At 46.7% G+C, this 19,955-nt stretch overlaps 2 protein-coding genes across 11 annotated transcripts in view; both read left to right on the forward strand.

Annotated features, from left to right (window-relative positions):
- The window catches only part of ACVR2B (activin A receptor type 2B), a 29,570-nt gene extending 24,206 nt beyond the window's left edge, over window positions 1-5,364 (forward strand). For 3 of the 7 annotated variants that reach the window (XM_087430739.1, XM_087430740.1, XM_087430743.1), the window contains exons 6-12: window positions 285-428; window positions 756-904; window positions 1,799-1,855; window positions 2,495-2,609; window positions 3,228-3,366; window positions 3,458-3,588; window positions 4,595-5,364. In XM_087430739.1, the coding sequence (XP_087286865.1) occupies window positions 285-428; window positions 756-904; window positions 1,799-1,855; window positions 2,495-2,609; window positions 3,228-3,366; window positions 3,458-3,588; window positions 4,595-4,789 (930 nt within the window). In that variant the 3' untranslated portion in view covers window positions 4,790-5,364. Of the gene's footprint in view, window positions 1-284; window positions 429-755; window positions 905-1,798; window positions 1,856-2,494; window positions 2,610-3,227; window positions 3,367-3,457; window positions 3,589-4,099; window positions 4,278-4,594 lie in introns of all 7 variants that reach the window. The other 4 variants (XM_004419517.3, XM_004419518.3, XM_087430742.1 and 1 more) reach the window with 2 other exon arrangements.
- A 12,221-nt stretch (window positions 5,365-17,585) lies between these two features.
- The window catches only part of EXOG (exo/endonuclease G), a 36,128-nt gene continuing 33,758 nt past the window's right edge, over window positions 17,586-19,955 (forward strand). For all 4 annotated transcript variants that reach the window (XR_015552198.1, XR_015552199.1, XR_015552200.1 and 1 more), the window contains exons 1-2: window positions 17,586-17,841; window positions 19,082-19,231. Coding sequence is in view for 1 of the 4 variants with exons in the window: in XM_004419519.3 (XP_004419576.2) it covers window positions 17,586-17,841; window positions 19,082-19,231 (406 nt within the window). In the remaining 3 variants the exon portion in view is untranslated. The remainder of the gene's footprint in view (window positions 17,842-19,081; window positions 19,232-19,955) is intronic.

Raw genomic sequence — 19,955 nt, forward strand, 5'->3', positions numbered from 1 at the left:
CCCAAGCAGTTGCCCAGGTCACTTAGCAAAGTCAGGCGCGGCTCTGCCTCTCATTTGATGGGTGATACTGGCCCACTCATTCCCCTCAGTGGCCTCGTTTGTAAAGCAAGTGATGGCCTTAAGTGATCTCAGGATCACGGTTGGCCTGTGCTTTAGGTTCTTCTGCCTGCCTTGCTTACGGATGCTGAGGCTAGGGGTGGGGTGGGAGGGGAAATGGGGTGAGGTGGTGGTTCTGCTGTAGAGTGGTGTGGCTGCAGTGGGGTTTAGCTGCATCCCTGCCTCAGGACAAGCAGTCATGGCAGAGTGAACGGGAGATCTTCAGCACGCCCGGCATGAAACACGAGAACCTGCTGCAGTTCATTGCTGCTGAGAAGCGAGGCTCCAACCTCGAGGTGGAGCTGTGGCTCATCACAGCCTTCCACGACAAGGTGAGCCACGCCCCGTAGAAGTGGACTCCCAAGATGAGGTGATCACGGTCCTAGTGGTGGCCTTCCACGATAAGGTGACCCTGCCATAGGTGTGGACATGTGTCTGCAGTAAGAACCCCAAACCCTGGGATACAGTCTTATGAATAAGAGTAGTGACTGCACGATTAACACCCTCTGACACGCCCCCAACCCCTCCTAGCCTTATATACCTTCCACATCAATTGCAGCCTCCCAGCCATCGGTCCGTGGAGGCAGCCCACCCAGGGCTGTGCTGGGTCCTGTCCTGTACCCAGAGCCTGTGTCCAAGGTCTCTGCTCTCTCCTCTAGGGCTCCCTCACGGATTACCTCAAAGGGAACATCATCACGTGGAACGAACTGTGTCATGTGGCAGAGACAATGTCAAGAGGTCTCTCGTACCTGCACGAGGACGTGCCCTGGTGCCGTGGCGAGGGCCACAAGCCGTCTATCGCCCACAGGTACCTGGGTTAGTGATGACCCTCCTTGCGCTTGGCCTGGAGCTGCAGAGGGTTGGAGGGCGAGAGCAAGGCCTGGGGGGTGGGTCCCAATTTCATAAACATGCCTACCTGCTCTGTGGTGTGTCAGAAGCGACTAGGCGCAAAAACCTGGGCCCCGCTGGTGCTGCCCTTCCCCTGCCTTCCACCTGTGTCTTGGGCATGGCGTGGCCTTGCAAGCTTGGTTTTTGGTGCCCTCTAGTGGCTATGTGAGGAAGTGCTGACTCCATTACTTTTCAGTTGAAGAGTTGGCTTACCAGTTCTCAAACTTTTTGGTTATGATCCCTTTACACTCTTAAAAAGAACTTCTGTATATGTGGGTTATGTCTATTGATATTTGGTGTATTAGAGCACACACATTCCATTAACTGTCAGAATGATGACATCACAATGTATGTAGCCTCTGGAAAATTCTACTCTATACTCCTAAGAGAATGAGCTTAAAAAAGGCAAATAATGGATTATTATGAGAATAATTTTGACCTTGCAGATACCCTAAACAGTCTCAGGGACCCTCTGTGATCCTTGGAGTACAGAGCCACTGTGTTAACTCCTCATCATAGTGCTTACTAAATGGCAGGTGTGGCTCTAAACACTTAGAAATACCAGCTCGTTTAAGCCTCCTTGCTGCCCTGTGAGATAGGTACTCAGCCCCATGTTACACATGAGGGAACAGTAGTGCAGAGAAGTTAAGTAACTCAGCCATACCTAGTTTAGTGTGATTCTGTGGCTATGAGGGAGGGAAATGAGCCTCGAATTCCAGAGTTCAAATCTGAAGGGCCCCTAATGGTAAGAACATTAATGACATAGAAGATTGACTATATGAAGATTGACTATATGAAATTGCCATTTTTGTAGGTCAAAAACGGTTGAATGTCGACTCCTCCATACGGGTCACCCTAGCAGTAGTGCAGAGTAAGTGTGCCAGGGGTGGCCCTAAGCGTTGTACTTAATACTCCCCAGTGTAATCCTCACAACAAGGCTGAGACAGGCACTGGGGAGATTGAGGATCCAGAGTAGTCTGCTATAGGAGGTGGAGCTGAGCACATACGCCAGCACGCTGTTCCGCCCCTGCTTTCGTGGTGGGCTCAAGCCCCTCGGGCCTGCACAGAAACCCAGACAAGTTTACTTAAACTTTGTTCTCAATCACATACCAAATATTGTAAATTCTTAGAAAACTCACATCCCAGGCCAGTATGCCTGCCCTCAACCCCTCTGGGAATGCAAGGGCTGGCCTTTGATTCTCTGGGGACTGGGATGGGGTTTGCACAGCCAGCTGGGGTAGGTGTTGCCTGGACAGCTCTGGCGGAAGTGCAGTTAAGGATTCTCACACCACTTTCTGGGGGGTGTCTTACCGCTGCCTGCCTGTGCGGCTTCCTGGACTCCACCCTGGTGCAGACCCTGCGCCCCAGGTAGGGTGAGATGGGCTGCTCTGGGGTCTCTGGGGGCTGTAGGGCACAGGCTCTAATATCTTGGGAGCCAAGATGGGAAGCCGGGAGCAGGGTAGGTTGGACCGTGATGTTTAGCTTCGTCCTGGTCCACTTGTCTCCACAGGGACTTTAAAAGCAAGAATGTATTGCTGAAGAGTGACCTCACGGCCGTGCTGGCTGACTTTGGCCTGGCTGTTCGGTTTGAGCCAGGGAAACCCCCAGGGGACACGCATGGGCAGGTAACGAGCCTCAGGGGGTGCAAGAGGGGGACTGGCCCAGGAGTAGACACGGCCCTTGTGCTCAGCTGGCAAGGCACAGGGGCAAGGGTCACCGCGTGAACGCGGAACTATCTGAGAACAATGCTCCCGCTCACTGGTGGGGAAAGCAAGGCTTGGAGGGCGACATAGCTTCCCAGGCCTGTCAGCTGAGAAACGCGGATTCCTGACTGTGGCTTTGGCCGCTTGTCCTTGTAGCCTCGGTCTTTTCTTTCTTTCACTGTTAATTTTTAAGTATTCTCCTCCCCCTTTTGTTTTTGGTCTTAATCTCAGTAAAATACACATCGTCTGTGTAGCCCTTTGGGGGTGTTGATCGAGCGAAGAGGCAGCAGTTCCATGTTAGATTTTTGCCGTCTCCAGTGGGTGATATTTTAAAATTGTCATTGAGGTATAATTTACACTGTGACCTCTTGTGACCCTTCCGTGAATGTCTCGAATCAGGGATTGCCATCATTGTTGGTGTCCTGCTCTGACTTCTCCCGTCCTGGCCCTCTCTGGGGCACACAGGATGTAGTTCCGTGTCTAGCTGTGAGTGCATTTGCATGTGGTCAGTGACCGTTAGACCCCCTCTTGTCCTCCTAGGTGGGCACACGGCGGTACATGGCCCCTGAGGTGCTTGAGGGAGCCATCAACTTCCAGAGAGATGCCTTTCTGCGCATTGACATGTATGCCATGGGGCTGGTGCTGTGGGAGCTCGTGTCCCGCTGCAAGGCTGCGGATGGTGAGCGGGACAGGAGCCCAGAGCATCCTGGGTGTGGGGTGGGGAGCAGCAAGCCCTTGGGGTGACCCCCCGGGCCCTCTCTCACCCCCAGGACCAGTGGATGAGTACATGCTGCCCTTTGAGGAAGAGATTGGCCAGCACCCGTCACTGGAGGAGCTGCAGGAGGTGGTTGTGCACAAGAAGATGCGGCCCGCCATTAAGGATCACTGGCTGAAGCACCCGGTGAGGGGCCTGGGTGGCAGGTGACTCTGCAGGGAAGCAGAGAGGGCCCCTCCATGTGTGGCAGGAACCTGAGATCAAGGGGGTGTGGGGCAGAGAGAGAGGATGCCTTAGGCAGCAGGACAGTCCCTTCCTCCCCAGCCAGGTCAGAGGCCACTTAGTGTATTACCTCCCTTCCGCCAGGGAAGTCTTAGGGGGTTCAGTGCTCTGCAGTGCTCTGGCTTTGGCCCCAGAGAGTGATGGGGCCTGAGAGTCAGCTCCGTCAGGGCCCAGGTTGCCCCCGTGTGTATCACTTGTGCAGTGGAGCCCACTGGTCCTGGGCCAACACATCTGAGTTTGAATCCTGAATCTGCCAATCAGTAGCTGAGTGACTTTGAGCACATTGCCAGTCCACTTCTCTGATGAGGATTCCAAAGTCCAGAGAGGTCTCGGTGTGGCCTGGTGCTGAGCAGGCCAGGGAGCGCCTGGGTGTGGGCATTTTGCCCATTCTGCTGCCTTTCTTGCCTCCACACAGTTGCAGCACAGGGTGCCACACCATGTTCCCTGGACTCTAGGAGGTGTCCCAGGGCCTGTGGGGAACCGGGAGGGACAAAGCCCTGCTCTGGTCCCCACTGTGACTGAACCGCTGCACTTCGGGCCCTTACGTGATCTGGGCTTCGCATAAGATTCTGTTTGAATGTCACTGCTCCCAGGCAAGTAGCTGCGTCTGCCCTGGGACAGGCCTGGATTCCCCTACCCCTCTCTCTCTTCCTGTGTTGAGGTTCAGTGGACCTTCCGTTGGGGCTGTGGAAGGAGGCCAGTGGGCTTAGGATGGTGATTGCCAGGAGGGAAGGCAGCCTGATTCCTGCACTTCTCCCAGGCTCCGGCTAACTGGCCTGTTGCTGGGGGTGGGACCGGTGGGCTCTGCCTGATCCTCAGGAACATCATCAAGTTTGCTGTCCCCGTGCTTGTCCTCACTGAGGAGCACTAACGAAGGTGTCTTTTTCCTCTCCCTCCCTTCGTTGTTCAGGGCCTGGCCCAGCTCTGTGTGACCATTGAGGAGTGCTGGGACCACGATGCCGAGGCTCGCCTGTCTGCGGGCTGCGTGGAGGAGCGAGTGGCCCTGATCCGGAGGTCGGTCAACGGCACTACCTCGGACTGTCTTGTCTCCCTGGTGACATCCGTCACCAATGTGGACCTGCCCCCTAAAGAGTCGAGCATCTAAGCCCAGGACACGAGTAGATCTCTAGACTCAGTGGATCTGAAGAGGAGAGGAAAAAAAAGTTGTGTTTTGTTTTGGAAATCCCATAACACCAACAAACACATAAAATGCAGCTGCTATTTTACCTTGACTTTTTATTATTATTATAATTATTATAATTATTATTATTAATATTATTTTTTGGATTGGATCAGTTTTACCAGCACATTGCTCTACTGTATCGCAAACAGCGGACACGTCAGCAGGCGTTGAGGTGCTGAGCTGTGAATGCAGAACCAGCGCCGTGCTGAAGAGCCTCAGCCACCTCCTGTCCTTGGGCTTCATTTTTCCCGCTTTCTCTTTGTTTGTTGTCTCAGAATCTGTGACACAAAGAAACCCATCTCCTGTCTTAGGAAACTTAATGCTGCAAACTCTACCTAGAGGAACCTTTGAAGACTGTTACATAAGAACACACCTTCCTCAAAAGAGGAGTTTCCCTCTGCCCTTGTCTCCCTCCCTCCCTCCCTCCCTTTATTGTGTTTTTCTCCCTTTTTAGACAGTGAGTTTAAGAAACAGCAGATGTGTCTTTCACGGATTAACGGGTGTTGTCCTGACCGAGGAAAAACTGGGATGAGGGTGAGGATGGTTTGGACTGGAGTTGGAAGGGGAGGATGGAGCTAGGGGTTGGGTTTGGAACAGAGCTACACTGGACTCGGGCACATTCGGAGCAACATCCTTTGCTATGAGGCTACTTCTCAGGTAACCAGGAATCAAGGGGAAGGACAGTGTGGAGGCCGAGCATTAACGGCAAGAGCGGGGTTTGGAGAAAGGCCAAAAGCAGGTGTGGCTCTGACCCATCTGCTGGCCCTGACCAGTTTTTTTCCACTGACTTGGGCTTGGGCATAGGACTAAACATTTTTCTGCCCTATTTTAAGGTTAGGTAAGGGTAGAAATCATCACAGTTTAGTGAGTACATTCTTCGTAAGACACGATACTATAAATATCTTTAATGGAGGAAAAGTTGAAATATGTTGCTTCCTCCTGGAGCAGTTCAGGGAAATGGCCACGGGGATGTCCTGCACAGCCAGGGCAAGAGGATTTCCTGGGTGGGGCCCACCAAGGCTTGCCTCTCTGGAGACCCTGAGAGTCCTACAGCACTGGCTCTGCCCCGAGTGGTGACAAAACTGTCCTCTTTATGTGGCTCGTGGACACGGCTTTCTCCAGACCCCTTAAAGTGGTGCATATTCTAAAAACCCTTTCTCTATTATGCTATAACCTTGCTCTAGTCAGTGAATGTTCCTAATGCTGCTGTTTCAACATTTGAATTTTTTTTAATTTATGAAACACGCAAATTTTTTTAAAAACAAAACACACACATCCACATATACACACACTTTGCTATGTGGCTTCCGAGGTTTAAATTTTGAAAAGTAAAAGAATTAAAACTTCACGACCACAGACCACCTCAAACCAGAAATACCTCAAAATTTTCTACTTGTGTAAGTTTTATTATATATTTTATTAGTTGTGTTGTCTTGTAGTAAGTATATTTTAATGTAAGTTGGCTTTTATGACAAGAAGGTTTAAAAGAAATAGAAAGGAAAAACGTTGGAGTTGTCTAGGGAGTGCTGCCATTTTTTGATAACACCCCCTTGTAAATAATTGTCATCGATTGTAGGTTGGCTGTCTGGGCCAAGTCTGGGCATTCATCACTCTTGTTTGTAAAGGCTTTTCCTTCTGGTTTGTTTACACCATTTTATTTAAAAACCGATCTCTTAATCTTGAGGGTAGGCGAGTTGGTGGGCGATGGGGAGAGGTTGACTTGGGTGAGAATGGGAGAGGGGTGCCTCCTCTTGGGTTATTTGGAGGTTCAGATGTTTCCCTTCACTTGACTGGTCGATGTTCAGAATGACAGGTAACTCCACTTTAACTTGGTAAAACTGTGGCCCTTAGAGACGCGCATGAGGTAATTTTACTTGAGATTTAATTTCTTAAGCAGGTTAGCAGCAACGATAGTGGAACAGACCCGTAGCGTCTCTGAATCCGCACTGTGCCTCGGGGCAGTGTGTGCTGGGGTAGCGTGTCTGGAGCGGGGAGTTCTCACTCCCTGCCTTGGAGTTCGCAGTCTCAGAGAGCACTGCACACACCCTGGGCCGTCTGCTCCCCACTCAGCACGCTGTTTGCGGTCTCTGGGGCCTGCCACATGGGTGTGTCCTTTTTCTGTGTGTTTGGGCACAGGGGGCTGTGGGAGGTGAGTTTTCCTCCATCTCAGAGCCCGGTTTTTGTTTCATGGGTCAAAATGTGAGCTGGCCAAGGTGGTTACAGGGACAGGTTTTTATGTTTTTGTTTTTTTGGTAAGGTATGTTGTCTTTTTCTTCTCTTTTTTTTATTTTGTGCTGTGGTATTTTTCTTCCCTCAGAATAATTTTTAACAGTGAAACAGGCCTTACAGCAGTTGCTTTTCTTTTCCACGTATTTCTTTAAGAAGCTTTAAAATATTTATTGAAAAGTGCCATATCTAATTTCTTCAGCTTTCTCCTCAGGCAGTGCCAGGCATCTCTACTTTTCACCCTCAGAAGAAACAAATAAACCACTAACAAATGTAGCTAATTTACCACAGGAGTGATCAGATCACTGGTCCTACCCAGTGTGGAACACTAAACCCCAGACTCTCCGTTTGGTTTTAGATTTCCTCTGGGTGATTTTTCTTTTGTGTACTGGCTTGATTCTTGTGAGAACAGGTTTCGGCCTGGCTGTGGAGGCTTGAGCCGTGGCCCTGATGTGGGACCTAGTGGTCAGGACACAGTAGAGACGGGGCGGGCCTTCCTGTCGGCCTGCACACCTTTTTTCTGGGTGGGCTCCCTCTTTGCTGACCGTGTGCTCAGCTGCTGTAGCATCCCTCTGGGGCCTTGGCACCAGAATGAAGTGTCAGGAAATGGTACCTGTTTGGTGTGCCCGGGGGAGGGGAGAGTTGGGGGGGGGCTCTGTGCCAGTTCTTTGGGTTTCAGGCTGCCTTTTCCCTGGTGCTGTGGTGTAAAATGCACCCATTAGGAAGTATCGCTGACTGCTGCTGATGGCTAGAAGGTGGGTGATCGCTTTTCAGGGCTTGCTGCTGGGAGCCTAGGTGGGTCTTTTGCCTCAGATAAAAACTGTGTGTTTGCTGTCATGTATTCTTTGCGGAATGAACCATCTAGAGCCCTGGTTTGTATCTATTGGGTTGTAGGGTCTCTGTGCTCTTCTCCACAAAGATTTCATTTGACTTCCACTTACAGGGAGCTCAGATAACTGCTCCTTTTTTTCTTCCCCAAACTCTGTGGAAGACTGGTGGGAATGGAGTTGGGCATCATTTTCCCTGCCCATGGGAAAGGCTGCTGCATCTCGGGTAGGAGGGTGACCAAGTTAGGGGAGAGACGTGGCCAAGGATCCTTGCTCCTTCCCTCCTAGTGCACTGGCATCCAAGAGGCTCCTGGCTGTGGGATGGGCTTTCAGGGAGAATGTGTTCTGTTTGAAAACACCCATGATCCCTATGAGAAGACATCACCAGCCAGAGAAATCCAGGAATGAGCAAGAGGAGGAGGAAGAAAGTGGGGACAGAGGCCACTGTGTCACAGTGTCCTGCAGAGGATTCTTAATGACATGGGGGCCAGAGAAGGCCATGGACATCGTCATTAGAGCATCCTGGGGCTGGCATGAGCTGGGTTTTCTCCTGGGACCATTGGTCCCTATCAGGAGTCCTTTGAGTGAGTTACTCAGGGTGAGGGCTGCAGATGGGCTGTTCTTAGGAGAAAGGGAGACCTGGCTGTGAGGGACAGTGGTGAGCATCATCAGCCGTTGTTGTTCAGCATGGCCTTCCTGTCCTGATGGCTCTTGGTAGGTGCCCGGAGGGATCCATCCTGCCTGAGGAAGGCTTCTGCATGTGTCCCAGCTGCTTATGACTCAGAATTCATCTTTTCTGGACTTGGGGCATGTGTACAGAACAAGAAGGACTTGTCCAGCCTTTTACATCTTCAGGAGGCTCAAGCCCCCAACTCACATATTCCCAACCAAGGGAAAGGCTTCTCATCTCCAGGCCACCGAGCTAGTTCTTCCACTGCCTCTAGGGGCCAGGCCAACTCTCTTGTCATGGCTTCTCATGTCATGCTTTAGAAAGCAAAGCAGGTGATCCTGCGCTTCTGCTCTGTCACCTTTCTCTCCAGTTGGCCATGTTCTTGCTCCCTGCTACCCTGCCACTCTGCACTGGGTGCTTGGGCTATGTGTGTGGTGTTTCCTTGGTGGCAAGCCCAGCTGTGTATTGAAGGTCCCCCCTGCGCTGTATGTGGCTCCGAAAGCCTGTCACATGGCCAGTATACTCTGAGCCATGAGGGCAAGGAGGTGGCTCTCTCATCTGGGGTGGGAGGACTAGGTGGCCCTCTTGCAAATGGGATTTTGCCCTTTTTAGAATGCAGTGTAAATTCCCAGCTCCTATTGGTAATACAAGGATTTGATGTTTTGTAGTACTATAGTAAGCATAAGTATGTAAGTTTTTAAAATTGGTACTAGAAGTCAAATAGCCAGGCATTATTCCTGAGAACTTGGCTCACTAGAAAAATATCTAAATTGGAAAACATTTTCTAAGAGTTAACTCAGTTTGATCGTTACTCCCAGCTATTTCAGTAGCCTCTTGGGTTCTTAATGGCTCATCTTCGGAGAGATGGCCAGGCATGGTTCACATTTCAGAGGCACTAGACCTTTCCAAGAAGCACAGTGAATTTACTTATCTACCCTTCACCCAGGGTGAGCAGTCAGAAAGGAAGGGGCACAGTGGCTTTTTCTCCTTATTTGGGTGACATGAATTCTCCCTGGTCAATGGCTGTTTACATAAGCTGAACTAATAAAATACTCAGCAGCTAATGTGTTCAACTTAGTAAGGACGGGTTTAGGTCTCGACTAACAGTAATGTTTTAGGTAAAGAAACAGGCCCAGTAATTCAGTTAATGACGTTTATCTTCTCAGTCTAGATTTGTAAACGTTTCATGAATTCAGGGTTAGACACACAGTTCTTTAAGTAAGATTCCTGGTAGTTGATTTGTAGCCAGCAATCCACCTATGAATGTATTCCAAACCTTTAAAAGGCTTGGAAAAGTTTTTTAAGATAATCATTTAGTTTTGTAGGAAAAAGAAATTGAAGTTTAAAACACCACCCCTCCCCAAAATTAATTCAGTTGACTCAGCCACATTTTAAAAACAATTAATGGGTCCAAGAGACCCATAAACTATCATCAAATAAAAGACCGAATTATCTAGGGATATTTTGACTATTCCTATTTTATACTTATTTTGGGTCCACTGTAAATGTAGGTTTGGACAAGATTTTGAATTTAAAGGATTTGCCACTATTTAAATTTTTACCAAGCTTTTACATTTTTGTGACAGAATCTTCCAGGTATGAGTGAAGCAGGACTTTTTGATTGTGGTACTCCATGTATCCCTGTAGTGCCAAAACCAGTGATAATTTATTTACTCTTATGGCAGCTCGTAGAGACAACACAGGTGGTTTTTCCTCATGAATTAAAATGTATATTCTCTAAACGCCAATGTGTGCTGATGGCCTGGCACTGCCCTCTTTTCTCCAGCACTGTCTTTGGATTGTCTGGGGCCTGGGCTGTTCTAAGAACTACTGCAAGCCAACTACAGGACACTTAAGAAATATACACGTGGACATACGTGTGTATGTAGTGGATTATACAAACGTGGGCTCTTCTGGACATCTACGGAAAAGTGTTAGATTCATTTGCAAAGTTTACATTTTTGAGCTCACAGTTACAAAAAATATGACCCATTAGCTAATGCTTTTCAGGCAGGTGAGGTTGGGTTTTTTGCTAATGGGTGAGTTCTGTCTTGAGTCCTCGGAATTTCTACTGTTGGTTGGGCATGGGCTCATTCCCTGACTGTCCCAATCACGTTTGCATTGGAATGTTTTTAGGTAGCGTTGTAAATAAAAGAATAGGTTATATAATAGAGATACGACACTTGAAATTTTATTTTAAAAAAATCTATAGCTCTACATATATATTTAGTTATATCACCTGACAGATTCTTCTGCACAGTGTGGAGATTGTTTTATACCACAGATTATTTTTATAAAGTCTAGTGAGTTTGAATAAGAATGATTTTGTAACCCGAGTAACGAGCTTTACCTTTCGAGATAAATGTACACTGGAGTGTGAGTGGTGTGGCGCTTTTACTTAACACTCATGGCTTCTCGTGATACACTGGCAGATTGGAGTCCATTTATGGTTCTTGTTTGGCCTAAACTCCACTTGTGGCTGTGTAGGACAGTGATGCTTCAGCTCGGCTCTTGCAGGTTGGGAGGAGAGGGGCTGGGGAGAGGTGAGAGGAGCCTGCCGTGTGTTCCACATTCATGCTTCCTTTGGGATTTCTTTTGAACAAAAGGTTCTGAGGTTAAAAATTCGTTCGTAAGCTCCTGCCATAGGATGTAGTAGTGTGAGGATGTTTTGGGGAACAGAAATTGTATGGGGGTGCAGATTGGGGTGGGTTGGGACTAGAATAAGAATCAGGCCACAAACATTTGAAATGAGGATTTAGTGATTTGAGTAATCCACCAAACCAAACTATTTAGGACCAAATTGTCCAGTTTTCAGGACAGAATTTCCAGTTGAGTAATGATTCACAAAGGGGGAGGGTGGGGAGGGCGGTGTGTGGACATAGTGGTCAAATGAAATGGAGAGCTGCCAGGCACATTTTGTCCTCTGGTCAGGGTGGTGTGGAGGTGAGGGTGGTTGGGTTGGCTCTCTGCTTTAATCTAGTGAGTCAGCCAGGAGCCCATTGAGGAAGCTCGGAAGCCCATAGCAGCAGGGCATCTTTCCGGTGTCTACACAGGTTTTCCTGCTCTTCCTACAAGGGTCAGCTTCACTGCCATAATAGGAAGGCGGTCTTCATGTTAGCTTTTTATTTTGGGGTAGAGAGTGGATGGTTATTTGGGTGAGCCTTTTTGTTGGGGATGTAGGGGAAGTCGATAATGAAGCTGATTCTTTGTATCTGTAATTGCCAGACCGGAGGCCCAGCTAAAGGCCTGTCCCCCAGACCGCGCCTGCTGGCTTCAGGCTGCTGCAGTGTCCAGTGGTGCACTGGTTGGGACAGTTTTGTCAGGAGACTCCCAAAGTGTCATTTTAAACCAGCTGTGCTTTTTATTCATTCTGGTTTAACGTTTTACACTTTACCCCTTTTATACTTCGAATGAATTTAGTTTTCAGCAGATCCAATAGCACTCCGGGAACCAACCCATTGTTCCTTTCCCTGTTCCCCATAAAAGAACATCTCTCTGCTCTTCAGCCACATCTTGGAATGTAATTCTGTTGTGCCTTTGTTTTTGTCACCTGCCTCCCCCCAAAAGCAACTGCTGTAAGCTTTTTTCTACTTGTCTTTTCTAGCCCAAAACCCCACCTTTTTTCTTTTTTCCAGCTGTAATTTCTGGATGCAGTTCTGTGCTCCAGGTGTTTTAAGAACCAGTTACCTCAGACCTTATGTTGAACACTGTCACCATCGGGGTCCTCTCAATACTGCAGGCTTGTAACATACACGTGGGAACCCTGCCAAGTATGGGCACTTATTTGTTTTAAAGTAAAACTCTTCCCAAGGACTGACAAAGGGGCTTCTGGCAAGCTCTTAACAGCACTGTGCTGGGATGGGTCTAGAGTGTCATCTGAACAGTGCTTCCTGTGTTCCTCTTTGAATTCTGCCATTTTCAGTATTCTTATGTCTGAACAGGCACGGTGACTCAATTGGCTTTTCTTGCACACCAGTTAGTTCCAAAGATGAGCTCTTTGTAACACATTTCCAGTCACTAAAGCTCAAATGTAGAACATTCCTTTAAATGGCAGGATTAAAAACCCACCATCCACCACAGTGCATTTTGGGAAGATGTCTATAGCATATGTTGCTGTGAAATTAGGCCTTGCGGGATATGGCTGTTTGTCATTTTGATGTATTTTAAATAAATATATATATATTTTTTAAAGAGCCTTTTTTACCAGTTCAAGAAGTTTAACCAGCAGTCACCACATCTGAGTTTTTGTCTCTGGGGCATAGATGGCAGACCAAGATTAAAAGTGGTAACTCAGCTGTACGAGAGTGGGCTGCCTGCCTGGGCTGTCCCGCTGACCGTCGACGCCAAGGCCAGTGTGTTCCAGTGGGTCTGGACTCAGCCCTCGGGGTGTTTGGTCTTTGCCCTGTTCAGCGGACTGTTGACTTCAGTCCCTGCAAGTGCTTTAGCCCAGGTGGGGTTTTCTCAGAGCACTGCCACAAGTTAAGTGTATGTTTAGCCAAATAATTTCTCCATAAGGGAAAAACGCGCTCATCCAAATTACCAGCAGTGATAGAGATAAGAGTAGGAAGGATTAGGCAACATCTGGGGTTTGATTTGGAAAGTGTCCAAGTCATTGTCAAAGGCTGTCTGGGAGCCAGAGACCATACAGAGATTCTTAGGAGACCTCATTGGAAGTGTTAAGACCTCCTGTGAGGGGAGGAATTGTTAAAATGCCAGCGGCTTTTCCCCCCCCATTTTTTCTAGAATTCTATAAAAATGCAAAGAAAATTGAGTGGTACTTGAGAATTGAGGGTGAGGGTTACCGCAGATTAGAAACATACTTCTAGATTTCAGTTCCACACCACAAATCCACACAATGCCATTTTTCAACTGTACAAAAGAATCTGCTTATGAATTTGACATGATCCTAATGGTAGCGTCAAAGGCCAAATTTTTCAGCTGTTAATATTTTTCCACATTTGTCCTTCTTGAATCTGAATAACTTTATACAGTACTATAAATTTAACTCAGATCGAGTTTGATGTCAATTCTTGTGAAAAGAGCTTCTGCATGTAACAGACACAGTTAAAGAACACAGCAGAGTGCAAAATTTGTAGGACCAATTTTGGAACCAACAGAAAATGTCACCTCTCATTTGCCATCTTATCAGTTTTACCGGCTACTTCTAAATTTGTACATTATTTGTAAGGAAAAGAAGGAAAACCCTAAGACTTGTCTAACTTAGTGGAGAATGTGTGTGTTGGGTTTAGGATGGATAGCGAAGTCTCATTGAGCTGTGTTATCTAACTTGTATATAAAAATTGTAATTAAAAGTTTGGATTCACCTGTTTCTCGCGGTTTAAAAATGAGTAATTGCAAACTCTGGAAATGTGACTAGTATATGATTTAAGGCTGTAGAAGTGAGGAAGCTCTTCAAGTGCTAAAACTAAAGACTTCTAGTTTTTGGCTCAAATTCAGTAAGTACTGTTTGTATACCAGGATATGTGAGATGTAAATGTAATAGGTCACTTTTCACCCTTGTAGCTATAAAATAAAATTTTGTAGAACAGAAATAGCTTGTACTACTGAATTAACAAAAGATATACTAAAGTATCATGTTTTAAAATATATATACACACACACACACACACACACACACACACACACACAGAGTTAAGCTTGTTGCTGTTACCCTGTCTGGATTTGAAAAGTGTGCTGACTTATATATATATATATATCTCTCTCTCTCACACACACACATATATATATTATATACATGCACACATCTAAAATGGCCAAAAGCAGACATCTATGTAATTACAGTTGCAAAATGAAGACATTTTGGAAAGAGCATTGTATCATAGTTCATTCATTTGCAGTGGATCTTTGTTCCTTTTTACTGTGGTAATTTTAGAAATGAGTGTCAAGTTTGAAATTAGATCTGCTAAGTTGGGGTTTTGCTGCTTGAACTCTGCACTGGGTCCTCAAATAAACCGATGTGAATGTAGTTTTTTTCCCCCTGTGTGAAGCAGCAGCCACACCCCAACAGAATAGGAGGAAAAATCTAGAACTATTTCAAGTTTTATCTTTTTGTATATGAAAATAAAATAACAATAAAACCTTGTTGTCTCTTAATCACATGGCAGGGGATTGAGGTTTCTTTTCATGGGAATTAGAAATAAATAAAATGGTGGTCTCCCACTTACAGGGCCAACTCAAACACTTCTGTGAGTTCCTGCTTGGTACACGTCAGTTGTTAATGGTTGAAGGCCTACTCTACCACGATCCTGCAGGGCTGGAGTTAAGCACAGGCCTCCATTTTTGCCCTTCAGTAGCTTCTCCAACCTAGTTGGAGACATGTGGGCTTCTCCTAAATGGACTATCCTGGGACTCTGGGTAAATTCCTCCAGGGCAGGGGTGTATTTTCCAAATCTCTTAAGATCCCTGCACACACACTCCCACCCCCAGTCCTATACTTTGCAGACAACCCTGAGCAATATTTTTGTAAGTAGAGCAGAGAAACCTAGAAAATAAGTTATATTCAGGACTCCTGCAGAATACAAGCTCTGCCATTCCCAAACATGGCTGACTACCAGGGTCACTTGCTGCGCTATTGAAAAGTATCTTTATGGGGCACCACTGCAGATTCGAATCCCAAGCCAGGGCTCACATTTTGGAGTTCCTGACTTATCTCATGAAATGAAAACATGTTTCCCTGCTAATAATATCATCATAGTCTTTACTACCTGACAAAACAGAAAAACCCCAGAAATCACCTCACTGCTTTCTGCAGTAACAAAAGATTTTTTTGGCCCATGACTAATATTTGCTAAGTGAAGAAACACCAGCTTTGAATCCTCCTTTTGGTGGGGTTAATTAATGCCTTTTATTCACTCTTTATTATGAGGATTAAACAACCTGCTTGGAGCTCTTGGGGAACAGTTTTTGATGAAAGGGCCCTTTATGTAGGGACCAGTTGTCCAGTTTTTGGCCCTTTTTGCTCTTTCAGATTTAGGAAGTCCACCTTTCTTTAGTGAGTGCCCCTAATGACGAGCACAGAGAAGGAGAGGAAGGCAAAACGTTAACATGTTTGAATGAGGACCTTGGAGCTAGAAACACTGGAAGGCTGGACTGTAGGGGTCGTCTGGTCAAACTTTCCCTTCAGTAAAGGACTTCTTTCACCCAAAGAAATTGGACATAGAAGCTGCTTTATAAAAGCAGGCTTGCCCAAGTGAGCAAGTAAAAGAGGGCTCAGGAGCCATTCAACCTTCCTCAAGTACCCATATGGAATACTAGGGTTCCCCTGATTCTAGTTTAAAAACTGTTGGTCCAGTCCCTTCATTTTATGGTGGGCAAACAGGCCCAGAGGGAGGTACTTACACAAAGGCAGGCAGCTCTTGCAATTCTTGACCTCTTGGGGCCAAATGTGGGGTTCACTGTTGTTCCCAAGTACAGGATCTGATTGAGGAAGAGTCACCTACCATTTCTCTCTCTCTAGTGTTTAGCACAGTGCCTGGCACTTAGGGCGGCCTTGAGAAATACCTCTTAAGTGAATTGTATATTTAGTAACTTCTGATGGAAGCTGCTAAAGTAGCTTTGAAACCTACAGATACCAGTGTTGCCTGGTTGTATTTGTCGGGACTCTTGGTTGCAAATGACAGAAACCACTAAACAAAAAGGGGGCTTTACTGGAAGGATCCTGGGGCAAGTGGCCAGCCAAGCCTCAGGGAAAGGCAGGATGCATCTGGGCTTCAGGAACCTTGGAAGCTGGGGTCACAGTTGAGGTGACAGCACTGCAGGCCTTCACCTGTGTCTCAGCATTTCTTCCACTTGTTCAGTGCAAGACCAGGTGCGCCTGCTCTGTTGTCTACTTAGCAGGAGACAAGGCTGTAGACAGTGCCAGCGTTTCATGTCACAGCTTTGGTACCTGGAGAGAGTTCCAGATCCAAAATCCCTGGAAAGACTCTGGTTGACCTAGCTCAACCAATTAGGGTCACAGGCGCAGGCAATTAGACAAAATGAGTTCTCCAGATATATTCCCGAGGAGGGGGCATGGAGCCACGAAGCCGTCAAAACAATGTCTACCCTTCTTCAGTTGGTTGTTAGAAATGGCCTCCTGATTTTTACAATGTCATAAACCAATGTTACTGCAATAAACAAAAAATTAAAAAAAAAAAAAAAAAGAAATGGCCTCCTGCTTAGTGAACTAAGTGCACATGGAATGCTGGAGATTGTGCTGCAAAATGGAGAAGATTCATTTATTTCTCATTGGGAGTGCATTTATCCTTCCTTTGTCAGCATTCAGCCATCTGCATTGTATATTCTATCAAGATAAAGAAAGTAGAGATGACTCAAAAGTCGCTAACATTTACAGAGCACTAACAACATGCCCAGGTTCTTCCCTAAACTCTTTTACATGATTAATGCCCTTTAATCCTCACAAGAACCCTATGGTTTAAGTAATTATTATTATTATTCCCATTTAAAGAGGAAACGGAAGCCTAGAAAGGTGAAGCAACACACCCAAGGTGGACAGTGGTTGAAGGGGGATCCAAACCCCGTCACTCAGGGTCCTAAGCTACCACGGAGTACTGTTTTGTCAAGAAACTCCTTAGCAGGTACAAAGCTATTTTTAGAGGTTATGATTTGTATTCCATGTGACTTCAAACCCAGGTGTCATGAAGATATCCAGTGTGGCACAGGTTTTGGAATCAGATCTGAGTTGGAATCTCCGCTCCGGGGACCTTAATGTAACCATGCGCAAGTGATTTACTCACCTTTTAAGTGGGACTAGACTAAAGGTATTGCATATTGTATATGCACACTACTGAGCCCTCAAGACGTCATGATCCCACCCATCACCAAGTGGACCAGGGGTGGAAGTGGGATTGCACCTGGGCTTCCAGTTTTGTCACCAGGAGGCGCGCGAGACCCTCCGCTGAGAGGAGCGTGCGCTTGCGCTCTGGACCTCCGGCGTCACCTGAGAGCCTCAGTACCACGCGACTCCAGGTTACGCATGCGTGTCTTGGTCCCGCGGTTACGATTGGCTTTCACGTGTCAGACCCGGGGTGCGCATGCGCTATGGCAAAAGGCAGGTGCCCTGGTTAAGATGGCTGCCAAAAGTTTTGCTTCCCGCCTCAGGGGCTCCCGGCGCGTTTTCAGTGCCTTCGTGGCCGGAGCGGTAGTGGGCGCCACAGGGGCCGGGTTCACGGCCGTTCAGTTCCTCCGGAGTCAGGGCGCTGAGGCAGCACTGGCGGTGAGGGAGCCCGACGGTAAGTCTGTGGGCCGGCTTTCCTTTCCCGGGGTTTAGGCCGGACTCCTTCCTCGGGCGTGAATCCTAATCCTCGTCGCGCGGCTCCCTCCATTCGCCCGGCCCTTGGTTTGCGGCCTTTCCAGTTTCCCGGCTTGGCTTCCTCTCTTCACCTCGAGTCTCGCTTGCCTCCTTCACGTACTTCCTTCCCCCAGGATCTTCATTTTCTCTCCTTCTCTCCCCAAAAGTATTTATCACGATGTGTATGTTTTCACGTCTGTGTCCTCCACTAGATTGTCAGCTCCTTAAGAGCTCGGACTGTGTGGGGTTTGTTCTCCACCATGTACACAGTACGGTACCTGGTACATAATTGCGTTCAATAAGTATGGGTGAATGAATAAATTAACAGTTTTAGCAGAGTAGTTTATTGTCATTTTGTCTTCGTTCAAATGAAGAATACCTGCTAGCCCTTCTTCAAAGTATGTAAGTCCTCAAGTTACCAGGGGTACCTTATATTTGACAAAGAAAATGAGCTCATGCTCCTTTTTTACACTTTCCCCGACCTGCTAATTTAACTTGCTCCTTCTGATACTTGGCATTTAGCAAGACAACTACTTTGGTGGGTTGAAGACTGGAGAAGGCATCAAGAGAGGATTATTTTGAAACCTTCTCCCAGTTAAATGCGTGCTTGGTTTCTCCCACTAGGGAAAACAACACCAGTTTTACCACTGCCTTGCTGCAGCACACATCTCTACTTCAGTACCAGAACGTTGAGGAAGAGTGTCAATGGATGATGGTCTTTAAAAAAAAAATTTAAAGGCTGTGCTTTTGTCCCCACTCTAACTCTTAAAAAGTAATGAATGGGTTGGCTCCTCCCGGGTCAATCATACCTATGACTAGTAATGAAGGGAATTTTTCCTTTGCTGGTTTTGTAAACACAGTACTTTGTGGGGCAGAAATTTGAGAATTGTATGGGAAAGACCAGTAAGATAAGGTCCTTATTTAAAAGTTAGTGAGGTAGCTGTAGTTTATCTTGATGTAACTACAATTGATTTTAGATAAAACCAGTATTTTGCCTACTGTGTCTTTTTTTCTCTGCTTTATAAGTACTTGTAAAAATGAGATCTGGTTGATTAGACTTTTGAGTCACTCTTTTGTAAGTCTTACCCCTCTCTCTTTACTCATAATTTTTTGTTTCTAATAAGAGTCACTAACTATTTGTTATTTTTGTCCCCCCCCCCCCCCCCTTTTTCCATTTTTAGGTTCTGCAGAAAAGGCTCTCTTGGAACAATTTGGATTCCCTTTAACTGGAACAGAGACTAAGTGTTACACTAACCATGCCTTGTCTTATGATCAGTCAAAGCGGGTGCCTAGATGGGTTCTTGAACATATATCCAAAAACAAGATAATAGGTACGTAGTTAAGTAAAGGCATTGATGAAAGATGTTTCCAAATTTAGAACAAAGGTTAGTGATAATCTCCACCTTTTTCGCATTATAGCACATTTAGAAAATGATCATGTTTGTATGGCTCACTAGATAAATGGACCCTGCCTGGCAGCCAGGGAGCCCCAGACCCTTCCCAGATGTCTCAACAGCTGAGAGGATCCGTATCTTGACACACACATTGGAGGCTCTGTCATAAATATTGCTGCAATGAGCACCATTCATTCATTACCTCCACAAATATTTTTTAAGTGCCTACCACGTATCTGGCACTGTGCTAAGCTTTGGGGATATATCAGTGACCAAAATATATGGTCTCTACCCCCATGGCACTTTGAGTTGGGAAGGAGGTGGGTTGACGTATCAACCAAATAATCACGAATTTATAATTACTATTGATAGTAATTGTTCTGAAGGAAAAGTGATTGCAACTTGGATTAGTATAATTAAGGCACAGTAAAGAATATGATGAGAGGGCCGGCCCCGTGGCTTAGCAGTTAAGTGCGCGCGCTCCGCTGCTGGCGGCCCGGGTTCAGACTCCGGGCGCGCACCGACGCACCGCTTCTCTGGCCATGCTGAGGCCGTGTCCCACATACAGCAACTAGAAGGATGTGCAACTATGATATACAACTATCTACTGGGGCTTTGGGGGAAAAATAAATAAATAAATAAATAAATAAATATGATGAGA

This window comes from Ceratotherium simum, chromosome 5, assembly GCF_057802395.1.
Source record: "Ceratotherium simum simum isolate JZ-2026a chromosome 5, ASM5780239v1, whole genome shotgun sequence".
Lineage (NCBI taxonomy): Eukaryota > Metazoa > Chordata > Mammalia > Perissodactyla > Rhinocerotidae > Ceratotherium > Ceratotherium simum.